The 26,621-nt window shown below is 40.4% G+C and overlaps 1 protein-coding gene across 4 annotated transcripts in view; it reads right to left on the reverse strand.

Moving 5' to 3' along the window:
* CACNA1C (calcium voltage-gated channel subunit alpha1 C) overlaps positions 1-26,621 on the reverse strand; it is a 491,226-nt gene that overhangs the window by 195,230 nt on the left and 269,375 nt on the right. For all 4 annotated transcript variants that reach the window (XM_086467242.1, XM_086467225.1, XM_086467239.1 and 1 more), the window contains exon 4: positions 3,146-3,285. In XM_086467242.1, coding sequence (XP_086323368.1) covers positions 3,146-3,285 — 140 coding nt within the window. The remainder of the gene's footprint in view (positions 1-3,145; positions 3,286-26,621) is intronic.

Below are 26,621 nucleotides of genomic sequence, written 5' to 3' on the forward strand. Positions count from 1 at the left end.
CAGCTTAGGGGTGTGATCTCTACTCTTAGCTAATAATGTTTTTATCCACAGAGCCTCTGATTGATACCCTCACACAGACATTTTTCTTCAAAGCAGTATTTAATGGTGTTGCTATAGCAGGGTCATAGGCTATTTAAAGATAAGCTAGAATCAAGCTCTAAAAGACTTAGCTGATGAATAAGCAGATCTCCCATACCGCAAGAACGATAAGCTGTTACAAGCCTACAGGTCTAAAGTGCATGCTTTCTCCAGAAAATGTAGCAGTTGTGTTCAATGCTCTCCTCTGCTGCATATTCCTGTGGCCTTATTAGAACCAGTGACTCTAAAATCCCTTTGGATACCAGGGGACCTATCTTCAGAAGGCAAGGGAAAGTATACAGGTACATTGTAATAAAATTTTTTAATAGAAACTGAAACTTCCCTCTAGAATTTATGTTTGGTCCTACACATGCCCATTTACCTCTTACTCTATTGACTTGTATGTTATAACACAAAGGAAGTCAGTTGTGCTGTATTATCTCTCCAAGATACATGTGGTAAGCAGTGTATACTAGGTGGATTTAGCAATAAATAAAGGATCTAAAACCTGTCTTTTTTTTCTCCTTTAGCTTCCAACAGTACTGGAAGAAGTAGTTCCCACCTAGCGTTTCCATTTTTTGTAGCAAGGACAGTCATCATTGAAAATGAAGATGATTCCCAAGGCAGAACAAGGACATATGGCAATTACCACAGTAATTTTGGGACTTGATGCTTTCAGTATGAGTCCCTCACCATCCTTTGCCCCATACATACACCAAATAAATCCCTCTGCCCAGTGCTACAGCTGAGTCCAAATTACCAGCTTTCTCCAATAGCTCCATCAATAGTCAGAAAAAAGGCACCATATGGAAATGTTGCTACCGGTGCCTGCTTTCTTCCTCCTCTCTCTTAAAAAATTATTTTAATCCTTTTCCATGGGACTTCCTCCCTGACAAAATATTCAAATATGCTGAAATTCAAACATAATGTCATTGAGGGGTTTCAGACAGCCCCTAGGAAAAGAAGACAGGGCAGAACAGGAACAGATGGTATCACCATGTAGATTTTGCAGAGGGGTTGTGGAGAGAAAAAGCAGCGCACCAGCCTAGGCTGTGGTACTGTATGAGTGAGTTTAAACAGATAAACATCAAAGGAACCCATCTGGCCTTGAAGTGGAATCTGTCACTTGAGATTGTTACTATTTAACAGAGACCTTGGGGTCTTGGCCATGTTTATTATACTCATGTAATCCCTCCCCAGTTACATTTTTTTATTCCCCATCTAGTGACTGAGAATTGCTTATGGCAAGAGCAGACAGAAGAGCTGAGACCTGCAGCTTCTGTCATTGGCAAGGGAATTAATTTCAGTCTGAGTATTATCTTGCTGATTAACTGCCCTAGTAGGAAACTTGAAAAGGACTGTGCTTAAACTAGACATAATGCTGCCCTGTGATTTCTGGAGCCCTACTCCTTCACATCGCAATGGAAGTAGAAGAGGTAGTGCGTTCTCTCTTTAAAAAAATCTCTCATAAAAATGAAAAGGGAACAATCACATGCACAGGACTTTCGTTCTCCAATCTTTCTTCAACTTAAGCAACGATTCCCAAGCAGGTGAGATATCTGAAGGCATTCAAAGGCATAACCAGCTACAGAATTGGACATCAATGCCAGTGGATGGGTTGGGGATTTTCCAATTTTAGATTACTAATTTGCTGTGGAATGCTCTGGCTGTGGGTAGGAACAAAGAAGACAATTGTGCACTGCTGTAAGAAGAAGAGTTATGCCCACGTGGAGCAGAGAGGTCTTGGGACTAAGAATAGATTTTAGTTTGTCCTCCCTCCCCCTCACTGGGAATTCTCCTTCCACCTACTTTTGCCCATGATGATGGAAAGTAGGAGGGGTTGGGTAGTACATAGCAATTTGCTGATGCAATTTTTTGGGGCCACCACAAAAACAGTCAAGAAGCTAGATGGACTTTGGTTTGGGGCAGAAATTATGAAGGGTTTTTGATGACTGAGAGTGGCCCTTTTGACACTTTCCCTAGGAGCTGATGCAGGATTTCCTTGGTAAAGAGCTGAAAAGACTGCAAGTTTTTTGTGGGCGATGAAACTCTTTAACAATGGAGTGGTGGGAGGATGGGACAAATTACTCAGGCGAAGAAATACTTGTTCTCTTTGTCTTCAGGCATAGTTTATCCTTCACCTCTTCCCTTCAACAACCACAATTCAAACCCTTTGCTTATCTCTTACCCTTAGGTAGAAAAAGCAGAAGGTGTTTTATTTTGCTTTTATTCAAATAAATTAAATGCCAAGATTGAAAAACTTGGAGGGGATTAGAAAGGTTGCAGCTCAAAGTGGCAATTTGATCTACAATAGTAAAAGTAGTCTTTAAAAAGGTTAAAACACTAAAAGGGTCAAAATTAAAAGCGTTGAAATCACCAGCAGAACAGTGCAATTGAACAAAGAACTTATTTTTATTTGTAAGTATGAAAACCTGGGATATAAATTTTTCATCCATCTTTGAGAATGAGAAGCATCAGTAAAAGCTCACAAGATGGCAGAACTTATTTGTCATCCAATGCTAATCTTAAAGGATCCCACACAGATATACTTTTTAAATATTCCTAGAGGTTTACAAAGGGATTTTCTTCCAGTTAAGCATATTCAAGCATTTGACTTTATCCAACAGCCTTGCACTGCTTCCTGTTTTTATCCTTGTTCCCAAAGAGCAGTTTAATTTCCATGTCTTGAAACCATTAAAAGCATTGGAAAAGGCTAAGCAACAAGGGATAGCAGACAGAAAATGTACATCAACTGATTGTCAGTCCCTAATATTTACCTCAAAGTAAACATTCATTGCTACACCCTGAAATTAGTACAAATCAAGTTATACCTGCAGAAGACCAGTGAATTTCAAGGTTACACAGTAAAACTCGGTAAAACATGTGGAATCTGGAGCGGGGCTAACACAGGAGGAATAAATGGTGGTTGTAGGAGGAACATAATGGACGGAAACCTCTAACATCACCCAAATGTAATGTACCAAGCATTCACCCACCCTCATGCTCCCAGGGGTTGCCAGTATCCCCTTATGTGCAGTTCATTCGAAGACAAAACGTTGGTACTCACCCTACTACCACAATTATAAAATCTAGTAAATTCCAGCCATTGCGGAGGTAAGCGTTGGGGTGAAAGAGAAGTCCATATGCTATTACTTTTAAAAATGCTTCCACTGTAAAAATTATGAGAAAGAGATACTCCACTCGTTCCTAGGGAAGATAAGAGAACAAGAGAGACAACGGTTAGCATGAATGACCTGCCCTTCCAACACAAACCATTCTATGATTCTATGGTAAGGGTGTTTTCTTCTGTCACAGTCCACCCGCGCAGCCTCCAACACACTGACTTGCTGCTTGGGTACATCTAACATGCATGGCTTGCCAGAGGGCTTTTCTCCTCACACTTGCATAGTCTGCAGCCAGTCTGACAGGACAGTGGCAGTAAATTTTGGTTAGGCTCTGAAATTTGCTGCCCTTGCACTGGCAGGGACTGACCACTGCACAGGCCTGTGCAAAGGAGAGGGGAGAGGGTCAACAGGTATATTTAAGCATTCAGTTCTCTACAGAATACGTTTCCAAATACTGTCAGCCATCAGAATGAACTGCAACCAATCCTTTTCTACCTCTGGAGAGGAAACATTGCTGGATGCAATATTGTGGGGAGAGAGGGGGAGAAATAGAGGGGCCCACCTGGGACTGACACGTGTGTCATCATACTGTGCCTTCTTTGGGATTTCCTGTTCTGTTGCTGGGGAATAGGTATGCTGAATATTGGTGATAAATGATTTACAGATCAGGCTGACTAATGCTAGAGGCTTTTAGTCATTCCATCAGAAACGTACATGTCCCCTTGAAATGCAGGCTGCAATTAAGTATATCCAAACAAAGCGTCTTCCAGTGACAGTACAGTCTGATTCAGGACAAGCAATCAAGCTTTTGGAGTCTGTACACAGGCTCACCATCTCTCATCTCTGGGGTTTTTAGCCCCAGCGTGGAACAAGAATATCAGTGTTGCAGAAACGGTAGGGGCCTCCACCTAAGTACGAGGGAAACTGCAGCATTAGATAATTACCACAAAAGTGCTGCATGGCAAGCTGGGTGGGAAATGAGTAAGTGAAAACTAGATGACAGCAAAGGGATACTAGGCCCCTTCAAGGTTAAACTACAAAGCTATGAAAAGTTCACACTGAAGAAATAAAAATCTGACATAAATACAAATTAAAACAGCCTAAGCATTCCTGGTCATATCTTACAGGGTACTCAGCAAGACAAACAGGCAGGTCACTAGTTTATTTTTCTTTTCAGCTCCAAAGTGCAACTGCCCTGTTCCTCTGTCCAACTGAATGCATGTATGACACTTTCATATGATACAGCAATACCAAATGTGCAGGATTACAAAAAATCATTCCATCATTTGACAGTTCCCCATTTGAACATGTTCCATTCAGCTCCAGGTAATTAACAACTCACTAGCAACTCATTGATCAAAAAAGGCGATTTCCAGTTCATCTGCACGTTTACATTAACGTGTTATTTTTACACAACTGAGAAATTCCATCTGACAGTAGCAGGTACAGGTTTGTGCTTTAAAATATTTCTATTTTCCCTCAGACAGTGCTTTCACAATGCCAGCAGTATTCTCCAGTGCTTAGTATGGGGGAATACCTAAAATAGAAAAAGTATCATTCTGTAGTTATCTGATCCAGTCATAAAGCTTTTGAATGTGCCTACAGCACAGAATTTGTCCATAGTTGTCCCTTGGATGGGGACAGGTCAGCACACTAAAGATTTCCCTCCCCTTGTACTCAGAAAAGGAAACAACAGCATACAAGTGACTACTATGTTCTCGGTCTACAAATAGTAAATGCATTATTTGGTTTAGCACAGGAATTGGCACATAATTGCTAACAACCGGGATTCTAGCTGTGGGCTTGGCCACAGAAAAGAGCTTGATAATGGCTTGCACACTCCTAGAAGGGACTAACCTGGCAGCACCTTCTTCTTCCACTGCTGCTGACAACTGAACGGGTACTAATTGATGTACAAACTATAGTCAGACCCAAACGATCAAGCTCTATATACACATTTGTAAAGTAAGACGAGCTGTCGTGAAACCTCTGAGAAAAACAACAAACAACAAACCAAAAACAAAACACAAAATGATTGTGTGATGGGAAGTCTATGCAGCATCTTTCTGATTGCCTTGCACCTTTGTGCTGCCACATGTCTCTATCAGCATGGCACGAGGCCAGACACAGATATCCTGCGGTAGCTCTTTTTGGGAGGCCATGCCCTGCCTCTGAAAGGACAAGGTAAAGACTGTGTAGAGGCTGGAGGAAGATGTAAATGGGTTCTGTAGGGGAAGAACCAGCCCTGAACCGAGGATGGCAGTAGAGTGTTGGGCCTGGGATGGATGTAGTCTCACTAGGGATAAATTAACACCTTTTAGGATGGAAACAGATTTCTCTTGCTACAACCCAGACTGTTAATGGGTCTCGCTCCCTGTTTCAGCCAAGGGCTCTCCACAGTTGTGGGCAAGTTCTCTTCCCCTCCTGTAAAAAGGACCACAGTAGGTCCAAGACCACTGTGTCATTCAGACTGCCTTTGAGGTTGCCCTGTTCACTCAATTCATCCATCATCTCACTCTGTAAAAAGAGACAAGGGCTCATGAAGAAATGCTGTAGGCCATAAAAAACAGCCTTCCCCTAAAACCTCTCTTGGCAGTCACAGCCTAGACTGATATCAAGGGGATACCGAGGAGCCTAACCTCTTATTGAATAAACTCCAGGTCCAATTTGAAGCAGATTGGCAGAACAATTGAAGAGGAAGGCCTAAACCTGATCCCATGCTCAGTGATTTAACAACACTGTCCCTGACCTCCAGGCACCGTAGGACAAATGCTGCTGCTGCTAGCTCTGTCTGGCTTTGTGCTTCTTCTGTGGCCGCAGTGCTGTGTAGGTGTGCCTAGCCAGACGAGCCTTTACACTCCATGAATTTCATTGAAATACCTGTACTAATGCAGTCAAAAGCCCAAGAAAGCAAATACTTGAGAAAATTCTGGAACAACTTTTTTTTTCCAAAATATTTAATACTGCACAGAGCAGACACTATTTCAACAACAACAGGTTCCATTTGGTTGGGTTTAGGAGCCTTATACTTTTTTGCCTCTAAAGATGCTTATGGGACTACAGACACCTGTTTCGTTATTGTAATAATGCTGTTTGTTGAGCCATATTATTGAGGTGATAATATGCCGAAATATATTACACACACTCATACATATACCTATATATAAATATATGCATATATCCATATACAACTACAAGTTGTGTGAATAAATTCTTTACAATGCTTTGGTTAAGGTGGAAAGATGCATAAAAAATAAAATTCTATAAAAGCCTCTGCAATGAACATAAGATACAGAATACTGAGCAGAGAAGAGAGATTTTATGATTCTCTGCACTTAAATTAATGATTTCACGATCTAAAACTGAAGGAAAAATACTGCCGAGATTAGACAGTGCAGCTACTCCAAGACCATTTCAGGAAGCTACTTTTGCTTAGACGCAAGAAGAATATGAAGAGCCTACTAATTAATTTGGGTTCCCTTTTCTCCATATACTATAAAATTCAAGAGCCTTTATGAGCACAGCATAACTCAGTAATGACGTAGCATAACTGGATTCCCAGGAACCTGAGTTGCAGTCCCAGTTCTGATGCCACCTTGCCTGGCGAACTCACAGACCTGACTCAGCCACCCTCTGCCTCAGGCTAGAAATGAGGGAAGGACCTGTTGCCCTCAGCAGCTGCAGAAGGATTAGTTTGCCTCTGCTAAATGGGCATCTACACTTCTGGCTGCTTATTTGAAGCTTTGCTCTCACAAGTTAGGCAGACTGAGCCTCAGTATTTCAAACTCCCAAGGGACATAGGGCTGCAAAGTATCCATAGCCCCCACTCCTCTGAGAAGCCAATGTGGTGCCATTTTAAAAGAAACCAAGCTAAGCAAATGTTGGCATTTGTCTTTGAGAGAGGGAGAGGGGGAGCTGCCCACTACCTTTGTGGGAGGGAAAGGAGGTAGCAACAGCATTGCCCCTTGAATCACAAATCCAAATCACGGCATCAAAAGAGAGGGAACTTTGGAGCTGTAAGAAAGAGGGAACAGTATTTTTTACTCATGTCTTAGAAATAGGAACTATGCTGATGTGGCTGAGACTCATGAAGCATATTGCAGGTTGCAGAATTACAAAGCAGGAGCTTCCTCCTTGGGCAATAGTGATGAAACAGTTTTGAGAACCAGAGAAAAACACTCAACAATGTATGAGTAGAAGAAAAGCAAGGGCTAAGTTTTAGGAAACTGGCCAGTCTCTGGAGCATACAGAGATGTTCCAGAACTCACTTTACCACTGTTCTTTTTTTTTGAGTTTGTTTTGTTTTTTATAGATATAGGACATGAGCATTAGCTACCCTAGCTGATAGATTCAACAGTGCTAACTTTGCCAAGAAACAAACTGTACATCAGCTCACTCTTAACAAAGAAGCAAACACTAACTTACTGTTAAGGCTCTAAGATATATTTCCAAAAGAGGATTACTGTATTAAATACAAAAATCCTCTAATCCCATGTGCCTTCTGAAGACGTCATAGGTTTGTTTTTGTTTATAATTTTTAAACTTGGTTCATAAAAGGAATCTGAAAACAGGAAATCCAAGGAAATTACTGTAGGGTGCCATGAAGCTTTTCTCCTGTAAGGAGAGGATTGCTGTTTCTGAGAAATGGTCCTCAGAATGATTCACTGTGTCTTGATCCTAGCTCTCCAAACCCCATCCGCCCAGCAGCACTACGAGGTCATAACTTTTTCTTTGTAAGAATTACTCAAGGCTCAAACCACAGTCAAGTCCTTGCATCTCATATGCTCCAGTCTAAAGAGCTGATAATCTAAAATTCAGTCACTAAGTTTTTCTCAGACTTTGCTGTCTCTCTCTGGTTGCACTCTGCTCAGCTTGTTACAAACCACGTTTCAAAAACCAGCGCTCATGTATCTGAAGTAAGGCGCAGCAAGCCCTGCACAATCAGAACCTTCACGAAGCTGTATGTTTGACCTCAGACCACGTTACATCATGTCTGCATTATTATTCCCTAGTGCTTCCTTAAACGTAAGAGAATATATTCCTTCAGTAAAGCAAATACTCCGTAGTCCAAGGAAAACAGCAGTATTTTAAGGGCCTCTGTCATATAGGATGTTTTGGCATTAATTGCATCAATAAGCCCTGAAAGATACAAGTCAGAGTGGAAGCACTCGGGCTTTTTCCTAGTAGGGAAGACAATCTTTTCTGATGGGCAGTAAGGAGACTAAACTGCAGTGCTGGGAAAGATGGCTCAGAGACTTTATGAAAAAAGGTTCTATGTTTTCGGATTACAAGTTATCATCACATCCAAGATACGAATATCCTCACTGTATGAATATGCTGACCTGGAGGCTACCGTTAGCATTAATAACTTTGACCTTCGGTGAGGAAGAGACACATGTGTGCAATTAAAGGATCAATTCAATAAAGCAGATACTAAGACAGGTGTGTTGACAATGAGTTACTTCTGAATGTTCTCAGTTACTCAGTAGATTTTTTTCAGCTAAGTATATGTGAAAATCATACACAAGCACATGAGGGAATAAATCTTAAAGGATTGGATTTTTTTCTTTCTTTCTCCTTAAGATTACTGCCATTGCAGAAACAAGTGTTTGTATCCATTTATTTGACAAATAGAAAGAAACTATAAGAATACTGCTGAGCATAACTCCTCTTGTTGTTACCAAAACACAGCATCCCTTCTTCTACCTGTTCCCCCAAAAGAATATTCTCCAAAATTGAGCAAAAGAACACTATCTGATTTTACCTGACAAGGATAAAATAAGCCCAAAGAAGGAAGTGGGTGACTAACATTCAACTAAACATAACCAGCTGTGTTGGCAAGCAGAAGTTAGACCAGCTTCTTAGATTTCCAAATATGATCAGCATTGCCTTCTCTCCGCTCCAACCAAAGGCAGCATCTATATAATGTCAGGCTTCACAATGAACAGAATTAAATTCACAGCAAGCACTACAGAAATACCACCTTTTAACTAACACTCTTACATGCAGCTACTTTAAAGGTGTTCAACGTTAGGAGAATAAACCAGATAAAGACAGAATTCTCCCTAATCCAAAAAGAGCGATTATGAAACAGGAATGTAGTGCAAGTCAGGCTTCAGTACGTTATGATAATTCATAACATGCCCACGATGCATTTAAAGAACTTCCACTGAAATGAATAGAAGAGAGGACATTAATAGTTTTGAATAATTACAGATCTTATACACATGCTCCACATTCAAGAGTTCCTTGGCAAATCAACGAATACTATATGCACAGCTCTCTTGTGGGATCTAGTCTAAGCTCCTGATTTTTCTTGCATCACTTTGGCAAGGATCAATTTAAATTTATTTATGGGTTCAGTGGAACTATGTTTTGTGTCAGAGTCCAACTGTAATACAATACCAAGGTACAAGGGAGTCAACCCCTTGTACTAGGTACCTTGTACAAACACACTTTCCCTTTCAGTGAACCATATGTTCCTTATTCACTCAAATCAAATTTCCAGTGATGAATGCAACTACTGTTCTGATCTACCACCATTTCACTCACAGTTTTTACTAACATTAGGTGGAGAAACAGGCTCCATAGAATAATTGGGAATCCTCAATTTCAGATAGGGTTTACATGCTAATATCATTTGGGCCACAAGGTGAGAAGAGTATTATTCATACTAGAGAAGATTCTGAGCAACTCGATTGAATTTTGAAGACAGCCCTGCTTTGAGTTGGAATTTGGACTAAACAACCCACAGGACTCCCTTGCAACCTATGGTTTTTCTGCGACTCTGTATGCATATTTTAACATTCTAAATGCACCTGTAGTCTTCAGAATTATCTAACAACCCACTATTTCCTTTCTGTGGCACATCAATGCTTCCCAGTGGGATGCCTGCTTCTTCAAAACAGAGATGGTCAAGGATGCACCTTTCTGGATTCAGATAAAGGATTATGCATCCATTCGGACTCAAAATTTGGACTATGGTGCCAATTAGATAATATCTAACCTAGATAAGATTTTTCTTTATGGTCTTTAGCTACTAGTAGCAGAAATCTCTTGGGTGTTGTTGCTCAAGATTTCTTCTTTTTTGGACTGAAATAGAACAATAGGATCCTGCCTATATCTGGACTAAATCCAGAGAATATGTTCCTTATGGCCTTGGTTTTCCTCTGGAGCGACCAAGAATTGAAGCCATCCAGACAGGCTATGTGCAAACATTGCAGTCTGAACAGCTCTGAAGAGGCATTTGGTCCACTACTCTGATTACATTGAAACGAACTGTCACTTTGCATTCTGATCAGACCAATAAGAGATTACCCTTCCAGGAGGAAGCAACGTTAAGGAAGTCAGCATAAGGTTTATGACTGAGAGCACCTCATTTAGCATCTCTGGATAGAAATTAAAAGCTGGATAGGTGTTGTGTTGTTATCATGCCTAGGAATTAAATTCACCCCTAGAAGAAAGCATTTACTAGTTTCCTTTATGTAGTTTCACAGGCAGTGAGGCAGTCCAGTGTCTTCTCCCAAGGTTAACATAGCCATTTGAAACACCACAGTCAATTGTCTCTACCAATCGCTGATTAAGGACAGGGTACCAGAAGCATCCATTTAAATCAGAGCAGCCCCAGTATGACAGCTATATCTAATAGATCATCACAAGGTATGTCATGTCTCATCCAGCTCCCAAAACGACTCAAATAAGTTAGATATTGGCTACTCACCATGCTCAGGTGTTTGAACTCGATCATGCATGCAATGAGATATACAAGTCTATCAACCATAAAACATTTCAGTGCTCCATTTTATTAATATTATTTATTAATATTAAAAAACAGTCCTCTCTAGCATAACCTAACCCTGCTCAAAAACGTGTTAAATACTGAGCATTTTGTTGCCAACAGAAGAGTAAATATATATCCTGCTTTAGGAAGAATTCTAAAAAAAATACCTAATTAAATATTGACTCGTTAGGACAGTTTCTAAAAGGTTTCTTCTTTACAGCACATCATCTAAGCAGGATACACAAGCATAATTGCTTTTGGAAACAAACTACATGACCTCAGCAATAACTGTTCTAATGATTGTATTGTTTTGCACCGTCCGTAGGCTGGTTCCTAAAGTCACAAGTCCAGAGTTCTCACTGTATCGTTTTGATTTGATCATCATTAGACAATCAGACCTTTCGGTACATTATTTTTCAGTGAGTCTCTAAACTTCCTGGTAGTAGGAAAAAAGTTTAACAAAGGTAAATCCCAAGTGTCTGACTGCTGAAAAGAAGTAACCCTGTCCCCACAAGATTTATTAATTTCAGGTCAATCACATGATTTCAGGAGCTGATGATATTTTAACTGCTTGGAATCAACTTTATGACAACCGTAGTTTGTCTGCCTTGTAAGATTAGACTATCGTCATATGGACAGACACACTGAGCAACATTCGTGTTCATATTCACTCACCTTTTCTAAGAGATCACTGAAAACTGGGCCCCCAAATGAAGGACTGAATTTCCAACAGAGCTCAACATGTGGATAGTGAATTCCTTTAGAAATATACCCATGACGAGACTTTCTTTGGGCCAAGAGTGTTTACAATCCCCTCATGGATAAGGCGTGTGAAGGAGTTGCATTCCATATCCTTAATTTAATGAAGCACCTTTTCTCTCAGAAAGCTTTCTTTTCGTTTTCTTTTATTTATAAAAATGATCTGATCCTACAAGGCTTTGAGTAATTCTAGAACATGCCAGGCTAGACTAAAATACAGTCTAAATCTGGGAGAATTTTGCTACTAGATTTAACATGGAAAGTATTATCACTAGTAAGTCAGTAATTGTCTACAGAGTGACTTCCCCATTTCTCTTCATCCTCTTTATAACTTCTTGGGTAACACTAAAGAATCACAAACTTTCCTTAAATTGCCTTGTGGGGGGAACCCCAATTTGAGGGGGGCACCACCACGTACTGAGCTGACAGAATGACTCGCATTGCTTCTCTTGTGCAAACCCTTGACACAGGCCATATTTTCAGAAGAGAAAAGGGCTATCAGGGGAAAGATGAGAACAGCCAAAGAAAGAAGTATTTTGGCAGATAGCATAGGATCAGATGTCAGCAAACATGGGTTCCTCAAGAAACCATAGCCACATCCAGCACAATTTAGACCCTCTGTGAATTACTCTCTACTACTGAGCTAAGAAGTAGAGAGCCACAAGAGACCCCCTGCAGAAATCTGGCCCAGAATCTTCGTTTTAACAGGCCTCTGAGCACAGACTTTTCTCTGACTGACCACCCAGAAAGGCTCATCAAATCCCACTTTTAACATTTCTGTCAAATGTTTTTTAATCTGATCATTCTTGTGCATTTTATGATGCTCTTATTTATGTTTTTAATCTACCACAATTCTTTTATAATTGTTTGTGCAGTGCAGTGACGCCTGACAGGGAATGCTTTCTAAATAAATTGAATTTATGACTATTTATAACCTCTCCCTCTTGACTTTTCTAAGCAAATAAATTGGTTCCACAGTTCAATGTTCTAGGGTTGGGGTCCCTCTGTACATGTTCATACAAATGCACAATACACACACATGCATGAGAGAAAGAGAGAGAGATGGAGTATGTACGTGTGTGTGTGACCTTTTCTTTCCATGAGTAACTTAAGGGCATATTTAACATTCTGTTCACACTGCTCATGGCAGACAGGAAAAACACAACTGAAGAGAATGAAAAATGAAAAGTCCTTGCAGCTTCTCCATCTCAGCCTCTATCTTTCCTTTTGTGGGGCAAAGGTTTTCCGTTTTTGTTTACTACCCCTGAGTAAGTTTCTGTTCGTCTGCTTGCTGCTTGAACGGACAGGGCACAGGAAATAAGGCAGCTATAAGGACCTTTGACAACCAGCACATAACACTCATTTTATTTCCTTAATGGAAGTCTAATTGGTAGTTAAAAACATGACTGTGACCTGTCCGGTACCCAGAGAATAGAAATGGATTTTGTTTTAAACAGATAAAGCTCACAAGGCTGCAGCTCTGCAGAGCAGCAAGATTTCTTCCGGGCAAGAAGTAGTGAAAGAAGTGCTTTATTTTTTACCAGGTTTTGCTAATTCAGGCTAACCAAAAAAAAAACAACAACCCCAAACAACTGATATTCTTTGCCAATTCTTCTGTCCCTCGGTTGAATCCTGCCAGCCGCTCTGCTGACCCCCACTGTAGCAGCTGATGTTGAAACAGACCCAGGGACAAGAAGCTGGACAATGGAATTTGAATTCTTGCCCACCCCCTCTCTGGTCAGACTGGGGCATGTATTTTCATTTCTTGTAAGACAAGCATACTTTTCATCCTCATATGTGAGCATATTAGAGGAGTAAAGGGGTAAACTAATAATCTTGCCAAACATCACCACCTTCAACTCAGCTAGGCTGGGGCTAGGTGTCAAATTGATGTAACCTCAGCCTGCAGGACAGTAGATCACCCTCACAAAGCCCACAGCGGCGCTTGGGTGGGTGCAGAGTAATGCAATATCACGTCATAACAAAATATTTGGATTTGCTTCAAGCAAGCCAAACACATGGATCTGGGAATGTTAAAACATTTTAGTTCAATAAAAATGTTTAAACATAATTCTCTGTTATTTCTGCACTGAAAATCTCTGAGAATTTTCCTTTAGAGACAGTAGAGAGGGGGAATATCCCATATGGATTACTTCAAACTTTTCAATCTAATATTTAACAACACCACGTTTTGAAATATTGGAACTTCCTAGACAGCGGCTAGATTTACAGCAGCCTTACTGGCAAACCAGCAAGAGGGAAAAGGGAAAGAAGAGAAATAGCTCTGAAATGGGTTAATGCATTTAATTAATTAAAAACAAGGAAAAAGGATTTCTAATGAAGCTCAGGTATTAATAAGGAATGAAACATTGTACCCACACCACTTTTTGCAAGTGAAAAGTCGATAAAGAACTATAGTGAGCTACTAGTTTTCATGCCAGGAGAGGCAGACAATATACCTGTGTTTTCTCTTACTATGATAAACCCTTAAGACAAGATTTATTCTCCTGTAGGTAAACTTAAGATAAAAACTAAGAAAAAAAATAGACACTAGACAGTGAAAGGTCAAGAATGTTATTAATAACCTATAATGTTCTTTAATTAAACTCAGCTTTATTAGCTTTGCAAAAGGACATTGTCTCCCTACATTCCTTAGCTTCAGGGGTGGCTTTATCTCCTGCAAGTATTGCAAGCCGCAGGATCTCTGTCTAATGGGAAAATTAGGTTTCAGCTGGCCTGTCTGAAAGAGTCTAAATCCCACCCGCAACCAGAGTTCCCTTTCATCAGTTACAGTCAAATCCTTATGACGCCCATCACTGGGGAGGTCACTCCCGGTGAAATGATCTCCAAGAACTCAGCCAGATTTCCTCTACGTCAGACAGACTACCGCTTGGGGCTGGCAAGCGTTTTGCCAAATGGGCTTGGATTTCAAAGATTTTGTGTTCACTTGATGAAAATAAGATGTTACACACTTTGTGTTTTCACTTACTCTTTTCCCAAGGCCTCCTCTCTCTTCAATCACCCTCAGGCTCTAAGCAAACAGAATTCATATCGATCTGCTTGAAAATTATTTTTAATGCTATTAACGTTATAGCCTGCTGTACTGGATGTCTTCCAAGTTTTTCATCCTGACTAGTTGTTCTGACTGATCTGTAATACCCTAAACCCAACACTTTTACTTTGCTGCTGGCTGGGTCCCAGCTCACACCACAGAAATAGAAGACAGCCGATGCCTGTACTTGAACTTTGGTGGGGAATAAGTGTTTTCTTGTCCTAAGTATACATACTCCTCATAGCCTCACAGACTCTGCATAGTGTCATCCCACGACATTTTCTGGCTTTTTACCCCTCTATTCCCCCACTCTGCTTTCTGTACATTTTAGGTCACACATAGCAAAGTTGGGCTCATTGCTGCTGGTGCAAAAGTGGCAGGAGCTGGATGAACTTCTGGATGCTGTTTTAAGACAGTTATTCTCCTATCATATTGTTACCTCCCAGACAAATATGCAATGATTACTGTTTTCAATTGAAGGTTACCACATTAAATTCAGAAACACTAAATTAAACTATGTATTTAAAACTGCAAAAAGTAATACCCTAAACGAATGGTATGGTATTTCAGGTAAAGCTTTTAAAATGTACTGTATAAGCTTAGATTCACTGGAAAAAAAAAAAAGGGTAAAAATAATAAAAATATGGATTTTGCAAACAAAAAATCTCTCATGAAACATATTTTAAATGAAGTCCTTATTTGGACATGACTTCCACTATTTGAGAAGGTCTGCACGAGCAAGAACTGAGTAAAAGCTGAGTAATTATAGTAAGCTTTGGCCTAGTAATACCAGAAATATTCTCCTATAGTTACACTAAATCAAATTGCACACACTTGGGGGATTTTAGTGTTTTCTTTCAACTGTCTACAAACTGTGCTAAGGCAGTGTTTGCTAATGTTTGAGCTCAGTGGTGGAACTGATTAAAAACTATAATTAAATAGAATAAGCTGCTATTACATACAGAACAGCAAGGAGGGTGTAAAAAGGAACAAACACAGAAATGGCGAAAAATTAATTTTGATAGCACCCTTTCATTCTGTTTTGACTATCTTTGGTACCATTAGTAACACGTAGCTAGAAGGAGAACAAGTTTCCTAAGTAATAAGCATTGCTCAGTCCACAGTTTGTTCTAACCCCTTAAAAGTACAAGAACAAACACAGCAACCTAAACTTTTTTCACAGAATATTTTACATATAGAAAAGGAGCTTGTGATTAAATTTTTGCAAACACTTTTATGTTTTGCTGAAATCTTCTCATTTTAGTCAATCAGTCTATACTGAAGTTTTCCAAAGTAATATTTTTCTCTCATAACCATTCCCTCCTTATAGGATCCATCAGGATTCATGAAGATGTAGAAAAATGTTAGTAAGATAGCATGTCACAAGGACTTGTCTCACGCCCCTAAGCATGGCTACACAAGCTACTTTCCACAACTTATCTTCCAGCCATGTCTGTCACCTGCACGTCCTCTGTTTCACTCTCCTATGATGTCTCTGCTTTATTTCAAACTCCATTTGTTTTCACAAGGAGATGAAAAAAATAAGCAAGGAGGACTATGAATCCACTTGCCTATGGCAAAGGCCATAAAATAAAATAATTAAGAGAAATTCTTTAATTTTAATTAGCTTCCTTTCTGCAATCATTCCCTTCATGAAAAGTTCAATTACCAAGAACTGAGGCCATTAGATTCGCTGTACCATATTATGTTTCGTTGGGCTGCTACGCAGAAAAAGGAGATGACAGTGAAATCTCTTGTATAACTTGCCAGATGTGAAACTAGTAGGGTTAAATTATCACACAAGTCTTCTAGAGCTGACTGAAAGGATGAGATTGCCAGGGATAAGTTTGTCTCATCACCTTACGCTTTAAATCTTCAGAAAAGGCTCCAGGGGCTATAGTCAATCACAGGCTGAATATGACTCAATGTCATGCTATTGCAAAACAAAAAAAGGCAAACAAAACACTGGGATGTGTAAACAAACGTACAAAACCACAACACAAGAAAAAATCCTTCTCCTACACACAGCAGGGGTGAATGTTCTGCTGAAATTCTGTGAATGAAGGAATACATGGATGGACTGGAGAGGAATCAGGGTAGAGCAACAACGATCTGAAGCATAGAAAAACAACCTGAGAGGAAAGCCTGTTGTGAGGATGTTGAGCATAGAGAAGGCAAAACAAGCCAAAGCTATAGACTGCTGCAGAGAGGCGGTGACTAACCCCTTTACCTGCATTCACTTTGGATATGGCAGGAAGTAATGGCTTTACACTGACACATAGAAAGTTTAGAACACACATTAAGGAAGCCTTTCCCTGAGATGCCGGTATTGGTGATAGAGCTGTGCCAGAGCACACTGTCTGGGAAGTTACAGACCCTAAAATCACTAGAGGTTAAATCCTCCTGTGGGGCAAAATGACAAAACGGCCTCCCAGGGTACTTTCTAGCCCCAGCTTTTATATTCCTGAGGCTCTAACAGATGTCCATGGCCACAAGATCCAGCCAGATTTGTCACATCAGGGAGGCAGCTGTCCGTTGATTTTGGACAGAAAGACACTAGAGGACAGTCCTTCTGTATTCATGAGCAAATAGCCTTTCAAAGCATCTTTAACACCCATGCAGCTAAAGCAGATCTATGCAATAAATCTGTTAGTCACTTGGGATTTCAAGGAATGCCTCCGTAAGCCATCATTTGAAAAAGGAGCTCAATAGCTCTCTTGGGGGGAAACAGAATTCAGGCTTCTCCCCAGGGCTGATCAGTTTAGAAATGTCACTGCGATCACACTGGAGTGGAATAAATTTTTCTGGTTTATGGTATAGTTTCAGAGTTTTCTAAGATTATGTTGTAGAGGCTGAGTTAAGCAGAGGGATTTTCCTCTCTCTGAGAAGACTCTCAAGCATTATCTTTCTGACCAATTCTCATCTGGGCCAGTGATATTTAGGGCAGAAGTTTCTCTTCCTCAGTGGATCTGCCTCTGAAGGGCACTTGGGAACATGACCTTGCGAATGTTTATTCTTCTTTTGATCTCTTTTGCTTTGGGTCCACAGAGCCTCTGTAGCAGAAATCTGTGAGCTTTGCTGAGCATATTTTTAATTAATCCTGGACTTAGAGAAATTTGGGGATTAGTGGATTGCTGAACTCCTTATGTCTCTAGAGGAATGCTGGAGTTTCCTTGTTACAAGCATCAGAGAAAGAGTCGGCATTTGTTGAGAATTTGGCTTAGGCCACTGAGCCTACTGATTTCCATAGATCAGAGAAGTCTTCACAGCAGCAATACCACTAGCTTGAATACATACAGTCTCCTTCACCCAAGAGTTGCAAGAGACTTCACAGACAGTATTGAATGAGTTAAAATGTAAACCATACCAAACAGGCAAAAGAGAAACTGTCTCCATTTCGCAATTGGGAAAATTGAGAAATACATAGGCTAAAGATATTTGAAGATTTGAGGTCTTCCAGTTTCTAAGTACCCATTTTAGGACAATGACAGCCTGACTATTTTCTTTTTTCTGAGACACCAAGTGGTTTGTTGACTAATTGGAGCGATGATGCCTCTAGGGATAGGAACTTGGCACACTGACTTGGCTGACTTAACCAGCTAACGAGCTAATAGCAATTTAGAGAAGACGAACCTCTGACAAGCATGAAAAGACCTTGTCTAAATGTTTAGAAATCTTTGATTAATTCCTGGTGGATAAAAACTGAGATGTTGCTGTCTCTGCACCTCTTTGTCCCACTCCGTTGCTTCCACTCCACCTCCTGCCTCCTGTTTCTGCCATGTTTCCATCCTCTTGTCTTTTTTTTGTTGCTTTGCTTTGCACTCCACTTTTCTTCTCCTTGTATACAAGGTTTTCCAGAGGTTCAGCTGAAAATACAGGTGACTGGGTCTCCATTTCCAAAACACAAGAAGTTCAAAACTGAAGGATAAGTTTGGAAACTGGACCTACCTGATTACCACCTTACGACAAAATTGGGAGTGGGATGGTGGAATCCTAGGGGGATACTTTGCTATTCCATGCTGTCGATGAGATGTATGTATCACACAATGTTCATGAGGTGCCAAAGAAACTTCATTATCTGAGAAGGGTATTTTTGGGGTCACTTCTGTAAACTATTCTGATATATAGTGCTATAGCAACACACATATTATTTGGTGACATTTGCATTGTAACATCAAAACGATACCAAGACATCGCAAATGCAGCCGCAGCACCGATGGGGACTAGAAGCGCTGAAATTATCTCTTAACCAGCAAATTACGCCTGAACAAAAACCTATCAAAAACAGTCTAGCAGCCTTTTGTTGCACATTGGTTAAAAGCAGGGAGGATATAATATATCATCGCATAATGAATTTATTGTATTGCAGATGGTACGTAGTTTACTTTGCTAGAACCTCACTGGTATTTAATCCACAGTTGACTGCTGACGGGAGCATAAGGCTGCAGTCTGCCTCGCAGTAGAGAAAGGCTGCATTTACGCTGACCAGAGAGGGAGCTGTAATACTTGTCTGCACAATAAAGTTCTGCTGGTCTGTTTATAAATCCTGACTTGGATCAGTTGCCAGGGTCCTAATGAAGTTGAGGTAGACCCTGTACATCAACCTGCTGCTCCTCCTACCTGTTGCTACGTTTTTCCTCTCTGCAAAACCAAAACATCCCTTGCAAAATTGTGATTCAGCTTGACTAAGTATCTGACAGGATGCACGCTCCAGGACCGTGACAAAGGAATGCAGCGGGCCTCTGCTCTTTAAAAAGCAGAGCAAATACCATTATATAAAAAGGTGGTGCACCTACTGAGTGCACAAGACGACATACATCTCTAGGTCCCTTTTGTAAAATAGGCACCTTATAGCTCACTGCTAAGGCCATGGCACTCCTCCCTCAAAAGCAATCAGAAGAATTCATGCTGTTGGTAGATGGATGAAAATGGAGATCCAAGATCACATTCTGAGCAGGTCATAAATAAAAAGCAGATAATATCTGCTTTCTGTGGACAGTAAGCATTCTTCCCTAACTTAAACTCACCACGCTCCTTAACAAATCTGTACTGGTAAGCTTCTCGTAAGGCTGCCGCTCTGGGGCGTTGCAGCGTGAGCAAGGAAGGCCTTCACAAGGAAGGAAACCAGGGCCTCTAATAACCAGTGATAGTTATTAGAGACTGGTGGGTCCCCAGAAAGAGGGACGTGGCATTGTTCCAGCCCCAGCTGTGCCCACAATGCGCCTCCCTCACCAGGGCTCCTACTTTGCGCTCTCCCAAGGGGAGTTTTACAGCTTTCTAAAATAATCTTTATGTGGCTGTGTTTTACCAGGCAGTAATTTTTTAGAGGGATATAGCAGTTTTAGCAGTTATTCTTAACTGTTTAAGAATATGCTGGTGTTTAGGAAAAAAGAACCCAACAGTAACAGGTACTATCAATTTCTGATTTTCATTATTTGAAATTCAGCCCAGTCAGGAACCAAAAAGAAACTGTTGTCTCAGATACAAGCCTATTAGCATTGATATATTTTAATGGTTACATTTTGCTTTTATATCTAGAAGTGGAGTTTTTTCACCTCTGAGCAAGACCTAAAAACATACCACGTCATCTGTACTGCTCTGTAACCCAAACCCCCAAGTCTCCTTAGGAAACTTTCTTTTCAGAACAATTTAATAAGGTGTGGTATTAACATCCCAACGGCTTTTCCCTCATGAGTTAGAAGTGTCATTCTGTTTTGACTAACTTCTGCTAGATGAATACAGTGTACCTTGATTAGAGAAACTCCCATGTTCTGTACTTTTTTGACTGGTGAGGCTTTCTTTACTTTGTACCCTGAGCTCTTAAGTGGCTTTGCCTCATTTAAAAGCTGTATCTCTGCCCAGCATGCCTACATTCCTGCGGAGAGTTGCTTAATCCCTCTGTATACTCCCAATCTGCCTGCAAGGAACGCAAAGCATTCCCAGACCTTTAAATGGAGGTGACAAAAAAATCTATTTCCTTTTATTAATGGAAAAGAATCCCTGTACTATTTTTAAAAAAACCCAACAACCAACCAAGCCCCCTCCTTTTTGGTATTATCCTTTTTTCCTGCTTTACTCAATTATAGCTGATTGGTTATTAACTGCCATGACATATGAGTCATGCAGGATCTAGGACACAGGATGTGTTCAGAATTACTTAATCATGTTCTAATATTTAACATGTACACTTGTTTATTAGGTAATAGAGTTGCACATGATATTTACATTGTGCTATATTAATTTGGAATGTTGATGTTAGAAGGGCCAGAGAATGATAAACAAAAATGATACGAGGAAACGAGAAGGAAGAAAGAAAAGCTAAACCAAAGCACAACAAGAAACAGACTCCCAGGGCATGGAAAGAAAGAATTCACATCCAGATTTTTCTGTCGGGGCACTTGTAGGTCTCCTCTCAGTTATACCAACTATATAGTTATATCTGCTGTCTCCAGAGACCCTTGGTGTGGATACCAGACAACATGGAGGACTGCAGAGCTTAACTAAGGAACTGGTTTACGAATTAATTGCTTAAATTCTTCTTGGTTTTTCTGTTTTTCTTCCTCACACTTGAAGGCGCGCTTTTTTTTTTTTTCCTTTTTTTTTTTCTTCACTTGTCACACACTGTCAGAATTCCCAAGCCACTGATAAAACACTACAAGCACCCTATGGTAAACATAATCCCTAGACTAGTTTTGTCTAATGGAAACCTACATGAAGATTATATTCCTTAGGAGTCATCAGAAGCTGACAAGGAGGCATGAAAAGTCCAAACAAGACAGTACCAGGAAAGCACGAGGTACAAAGCCAGACTCAGCTTGGGGAAAGACAAGTGGTCTGAGGATCGGCAGTGCTTTGATTCTTCTTCAACAGCATGCAGAGACCACTGGTGCTGGCCCCACAGCTCATTTCTAGTTCTCTTCTCCTGACTTGCAGAGAAATGCTGTGATGATATCATGCTACTGTTCATCAGGGGTTTTGAACTGAGGGCACGCGGACAGCAAAGTATTCCCAACTGCTGGTCCAGACCTTTGGAGGCAAGAGCTGCTAAACTTCTAACCTGCATTATGGACAAAATTACACACTCTGTACCAAAGCACCCACCAACATTTCCTGAGCTATTCAGTAGCTCTCACTGTCTTCAGTGGGAAAAGGAACAAGGTTGTGTTCTCCAAGTGAGCAAAGAGTTTTGTACTTTGTACACCAAATCTTACAATTATTGTGTTTGTGGCAGATATGCATCTTACTATTTTCAATTCCCCCTCATGCCTAACTTCCAGCAGCAGTCCCAAATTTGCCCAGTTGGTCTTCAACCCAGTCATCCACCTGGCTGCCCAGAAGCTGATGTTTGCTGGTTCCTCTGGTGAAGACTGATCAATTCTGCAGGCATCCCTCACGTCTACTCCCCATCCCTGGGCTTCATTTCCATTTTTTCTATTTTCTCCCTTAGCCACCAAGCAGTTTTCTTGTTAAGTAGTCTCTAAACAAAACACACATTTCCCCTTCCAACAATACAAACATCTCAGTGATGTGGCAGAAAAGCTAAAACACACAGCGATTAAGATATCACTTCAATTTATTACCCAATTCAAGTTATCAAGGCCTACACACTCCAGACAGTTCTTTCAGAAAACAGAATATGAAGGGCACAAAACTCGTACCTCATCTCTGCAATGCTTGTCCAGAAATGTTATGACTTTCGTACATCACAAGTGATCATAAAAACAACAGCATCTCCAATACCAAAACACAGAAGAGCCTTATAAAAACTGATTATATTTAAGGGAGGAAAGAAACCAATAGATCTATGTCCTCTACTAATCTGCTGAAGGAAAAAGAGTAAAGCAGACTGGTTTACAACATCAGAAAAGAATTAATCTGACTCATACAATTACTAAAGGACATTTGTCTCCGTAACCCAGTGGGCACCTGCATTTTTCATCCTGTTGAACAGTATTTCCAACTTTTTCTTTCTTTGCTTTGTTAACAAATACCCTTTTAGTCTCAATGTTTTTTAATTGATACTCAGCTAAAAAAAAAAAAAAAACACAAAATAACCAGAACATCTATGCAGAATATTTGCTACATGAAGTAGATGACGGAGGGAAGACACTGAAATCCCCTCAGCCTGCTTCCTGTGGGGAAAGAGGAGAGAAACACTACTGTCTTGAAGCTGAAAGGCACTCTTAAGGTACAAGAGTGGCAAGGGCTGTGGACACACAGAAAAGATGTAGAAATTAAGGAATGCCACTTATCTTTGTATGTCTTTGGAAACATAAATTAAACCTACGTAAGATTTTGAAGACAATGTTGCTCCTTACAACAAAACACGTTTTTTTTTTACGTATGTCAAGAGTACCTGAATGAACAAATTTGTCGATAAGAAATTCCATGCCAGCAGAAGTTTGCTGATTCACTTGGATATTAGAAGCATTGGCATTAAAAACTCAACATTGACACTCAGTCATCAGGGCAAGTCGACCTTTTTTTTTAACCAGTTCTTATCAATTGGCAGAAGAGACATCAAATTGTAGTTCCACTCTAATGGCCACTTTAAGTAAAACGTTGAGTTTTTTATAAGCTCAATGATTTCTCAACTTACATTAAAAAGGGGCGGGGGGGGGGGGGGGGAGCAGGGGAAGCTGGGGTTTCTTCTGTCCTAGGCTACGAATGAGCAAAGGCTTATCAGGCACAGTGATGTTTTACATGGGCCACTCAGCCTACAGCAGTACTGAATCAGAGCAACTACTCTGTCTATAGCAGAAAACAGCACTGCAAGGCTGGTTTTGTGAGTAGCCCTTCTGCAGTTTTTCAGGCCCACTCAAAAGCTCCGCACAAAAGTGGAATTTGTTGCTTAAAACTGGGCATTCAAGAATGAAAACTCTGACCTATGTGATTTACCCAAATCGTACGCAGTGAGCTGAGGCTATTGGAGGGCACAACCCTGCCCTTGTCAGTCCCACTGTTCTGCCAACACCATCTGCAATATGCACTGCGAAAGTGCTGAGAAAGAGGTAAACATCTTCTCACATGTGGTCTCTCAGCAAAAAAAAAGTACTGGTTGACTTCAAACTGCGGATACTGTCAAGTTAATTATTTCTGCTGTTCTTATTATTTTTTACCCATCATCTCTCCTGTAACAAATTCACTAGCTTCCTTGGAGAAAGAAATGTGTCTGTGGGTAATGATTTCACTGCTTTTCCTCCTCTGCCTGCCTCTCGATTGCACTTTTATATTGAATAGTCATTTATATGGTAGTTTAATTAGCTAATTATGAATGTATTTCGGTATTTTAAGGAAGAAGAATCATTGTTTGCTTGCTAGTAATTAAGTGGGTTGCATTTGATTTTGGTGTCAGGAAATCTATGAGTATTATTTGTCTGGGTGACAGTACCAAATATTAAAAACATAATTATTTGCTTATATCTTGGTACACTGCAAGGGGAAGTAAATATCCATGACTGTAGGCTTTGGGCTTCTAGTGGATTATCATTAGTATAACTGATCTGGATATACTTATTAGGATGCAGAAAGAGCAGTCAAGAAAGGGACACTAGTTACAGACAGAAAGCCTCACTGCATTTTGAAGGCTTTGCAGAACACTCAATTCACCTGTCTGCCATCAGAGCCAGCACAGCTTCCAACTCCTTCCTCCCCCTTCAAGGGTTCAGGCAAAAGCAAGCATCTAAATGGGTCTTCTATGGTCCTTGCGATCTGTATGCAGCAGCTGTACTTGAAAGTCAGCGTTCATCTTGTGAGCCCAAGAGAAGCTCTATGTACAGGAAGGCTTTGCTTGATTCTCTTGACACTAACAAAAAAGACAGGTTGCCAGAAAACAGCGGCAGGCCTGAGTGGAAGGAATGGGCAAGAGCATTGAAAGGATAAACACTGACACTCAACCCCTGCCTTTCAACACGATCCTGAGAGAGGGAGGCAGTAGTGCATCTGCTGCAGTTCTGCTCTGCCACAAAGAGCAAGCAATCAGATTTCAGCAATCTTGATATTTTTTTGTAAATGCACAGACTATGAAGCAGGACTAAAGAAAACTACATGAACCTGGTCATGATGTGCCTCTGAATGTTGCTATTAGTTTCCCAAGATCAGATCCTACTTGTGGCACTCATCCTTGCTTTCCAATGGGGGACAGCAGGGAACGACATGAATGATGAGGAAACAATACAATACAAAGACTTTGGCCTCCTCAGACTTCTGCTCCATTTCTCAGCCTCTCAATCTGAGAAACGTACACTACTTAGACACTCTAGCTTAACTGAGCATGGTTTTAAGATCTCCATTTGACAGCTTCAGGGTCAGCAGAGCAAGGCTTCTGTCACAGGTGAAGCCCCTTCCATCACCCATACCCCATAGCTCACACCATGAAAGCTCTTAGCAAACAGTGACAGGAAAAGTATTAAGTGTTTGATAATGCAAAACAAGGAGCAAAACATTAGCGCATTGGCTCAGGGTGAGAGAAACAACATGTTCCTGCCAGTGTACATCATGCAAGAGCACCTAGAAAGAAGAGATGCCTGTAGGATATCTACTGTTCAGTTCCCTCCCAAAGGCTGACTTCTATTCCCAATGGTAGAGAACCAGCACAGCTTCTACAGTTTCCAGTAGTGCTGCTTCCAGCTTCATTAATGGATAAGAAGAAAGATAATTTAAAAAACCAACAAAACCGAAGAAGCCTGCCCTGTAATGTGTCTCCTGTTTTAGAATCACAGAACAGTTCCGGTTGGAAGAGACCTTTTGTTCCATTTCAAGCAAATTTCAGGGGAGATTATAAATCAGCTCTTCCGCACTCTATTTTGCACTTTCTTGTATACTGCTTATTGCTCTTTTAAAAGCTACATTTTCTATGAACTTTTAAATCTATTTCAAAATAGTACATGCTATAATTGACAGCAAATAAATACACAAATCCTGAATTTGCCTTAAAAGGACCTATTAAGAGCAGCAGTACTGTGTTTGTAGACTTTTTTTTCCCTTTGATTTATAGTTTCCGAGGCTTTACTGCACATTTTTAAACTTTACTACAAAAAATATGCAGGCTAGAATTTTACTGTTTTTCAGACCAAAGCTGAGAGCAGTTCAACTGCAGAAGACTGGGCTATCACAAAATAATCAACTACAGTGAAATTCAAGGTAAAATTGTGAGATTTAGCAAGATATGCAGATTAGACTGAGCGTGCAAGCAATGTCCATCGTAGCCCACCAGAATTCATCCATGCCCAATTCCTATTTCCAAAGGCCCCAAAAATCAAGTCCATCTTGCAATGTGAACTGAAGGTCATCAGAGATGGGTCCAGCTGCACCAGCAGGGGAGTGAATCCTAGAGTCAAGGACCTGCACTAAATATAACCTGCCATCAGCTTCCTCCTACCTTAACCTTGAGGCTACTATCAAAGCATTCCAGTGAATTTCAAGTGCCTTGATGTCATGTGAGAAGAAAGTTACTCTCAGGTATTCATATCACTACAATTCACAGCTTCACAGTTAATTTATGATATATGTGAGGTGGACTTAGAGGTATGTGTCTCAAGCCTCCATGTCCTTATACCACTTTCTCACAAGCATGATTTTTTCTTTTTAACCTGGAGTAGAATTACAAATTGAAAGCAGAGTCCATTCTAGCACCTCATGCTTAATATCTCAGCCATATGAACAACACTTTATTCCTTAAACACTTCTAAAATCTAGTTTATATACATTTTCACAATTTAATTATCAATAATTGGTCTTTCCTCAGTCATACAAACATCTGAACTGGCTAATGAATATTAAAGGTTAATACTTTCTCAAACATCTTGAGGTCATACATCGTCATGAT

This window comes from Leptosomus discolor, chromosome 1 (assembly GCF_034619465.1).
Source record: "Leptosomus discolor isolate bLepDis1 chromosome 1, bLepDis1.hap2, whole genome shotgun sequence".
Classification (NCBI taxonomy): domain Eukaryota; kingdom Metazoa; phylum Chordata; class Aves; order Leptosomiformes; family Leptosomidae; genus Leptosomus; species Leptosomus discolor.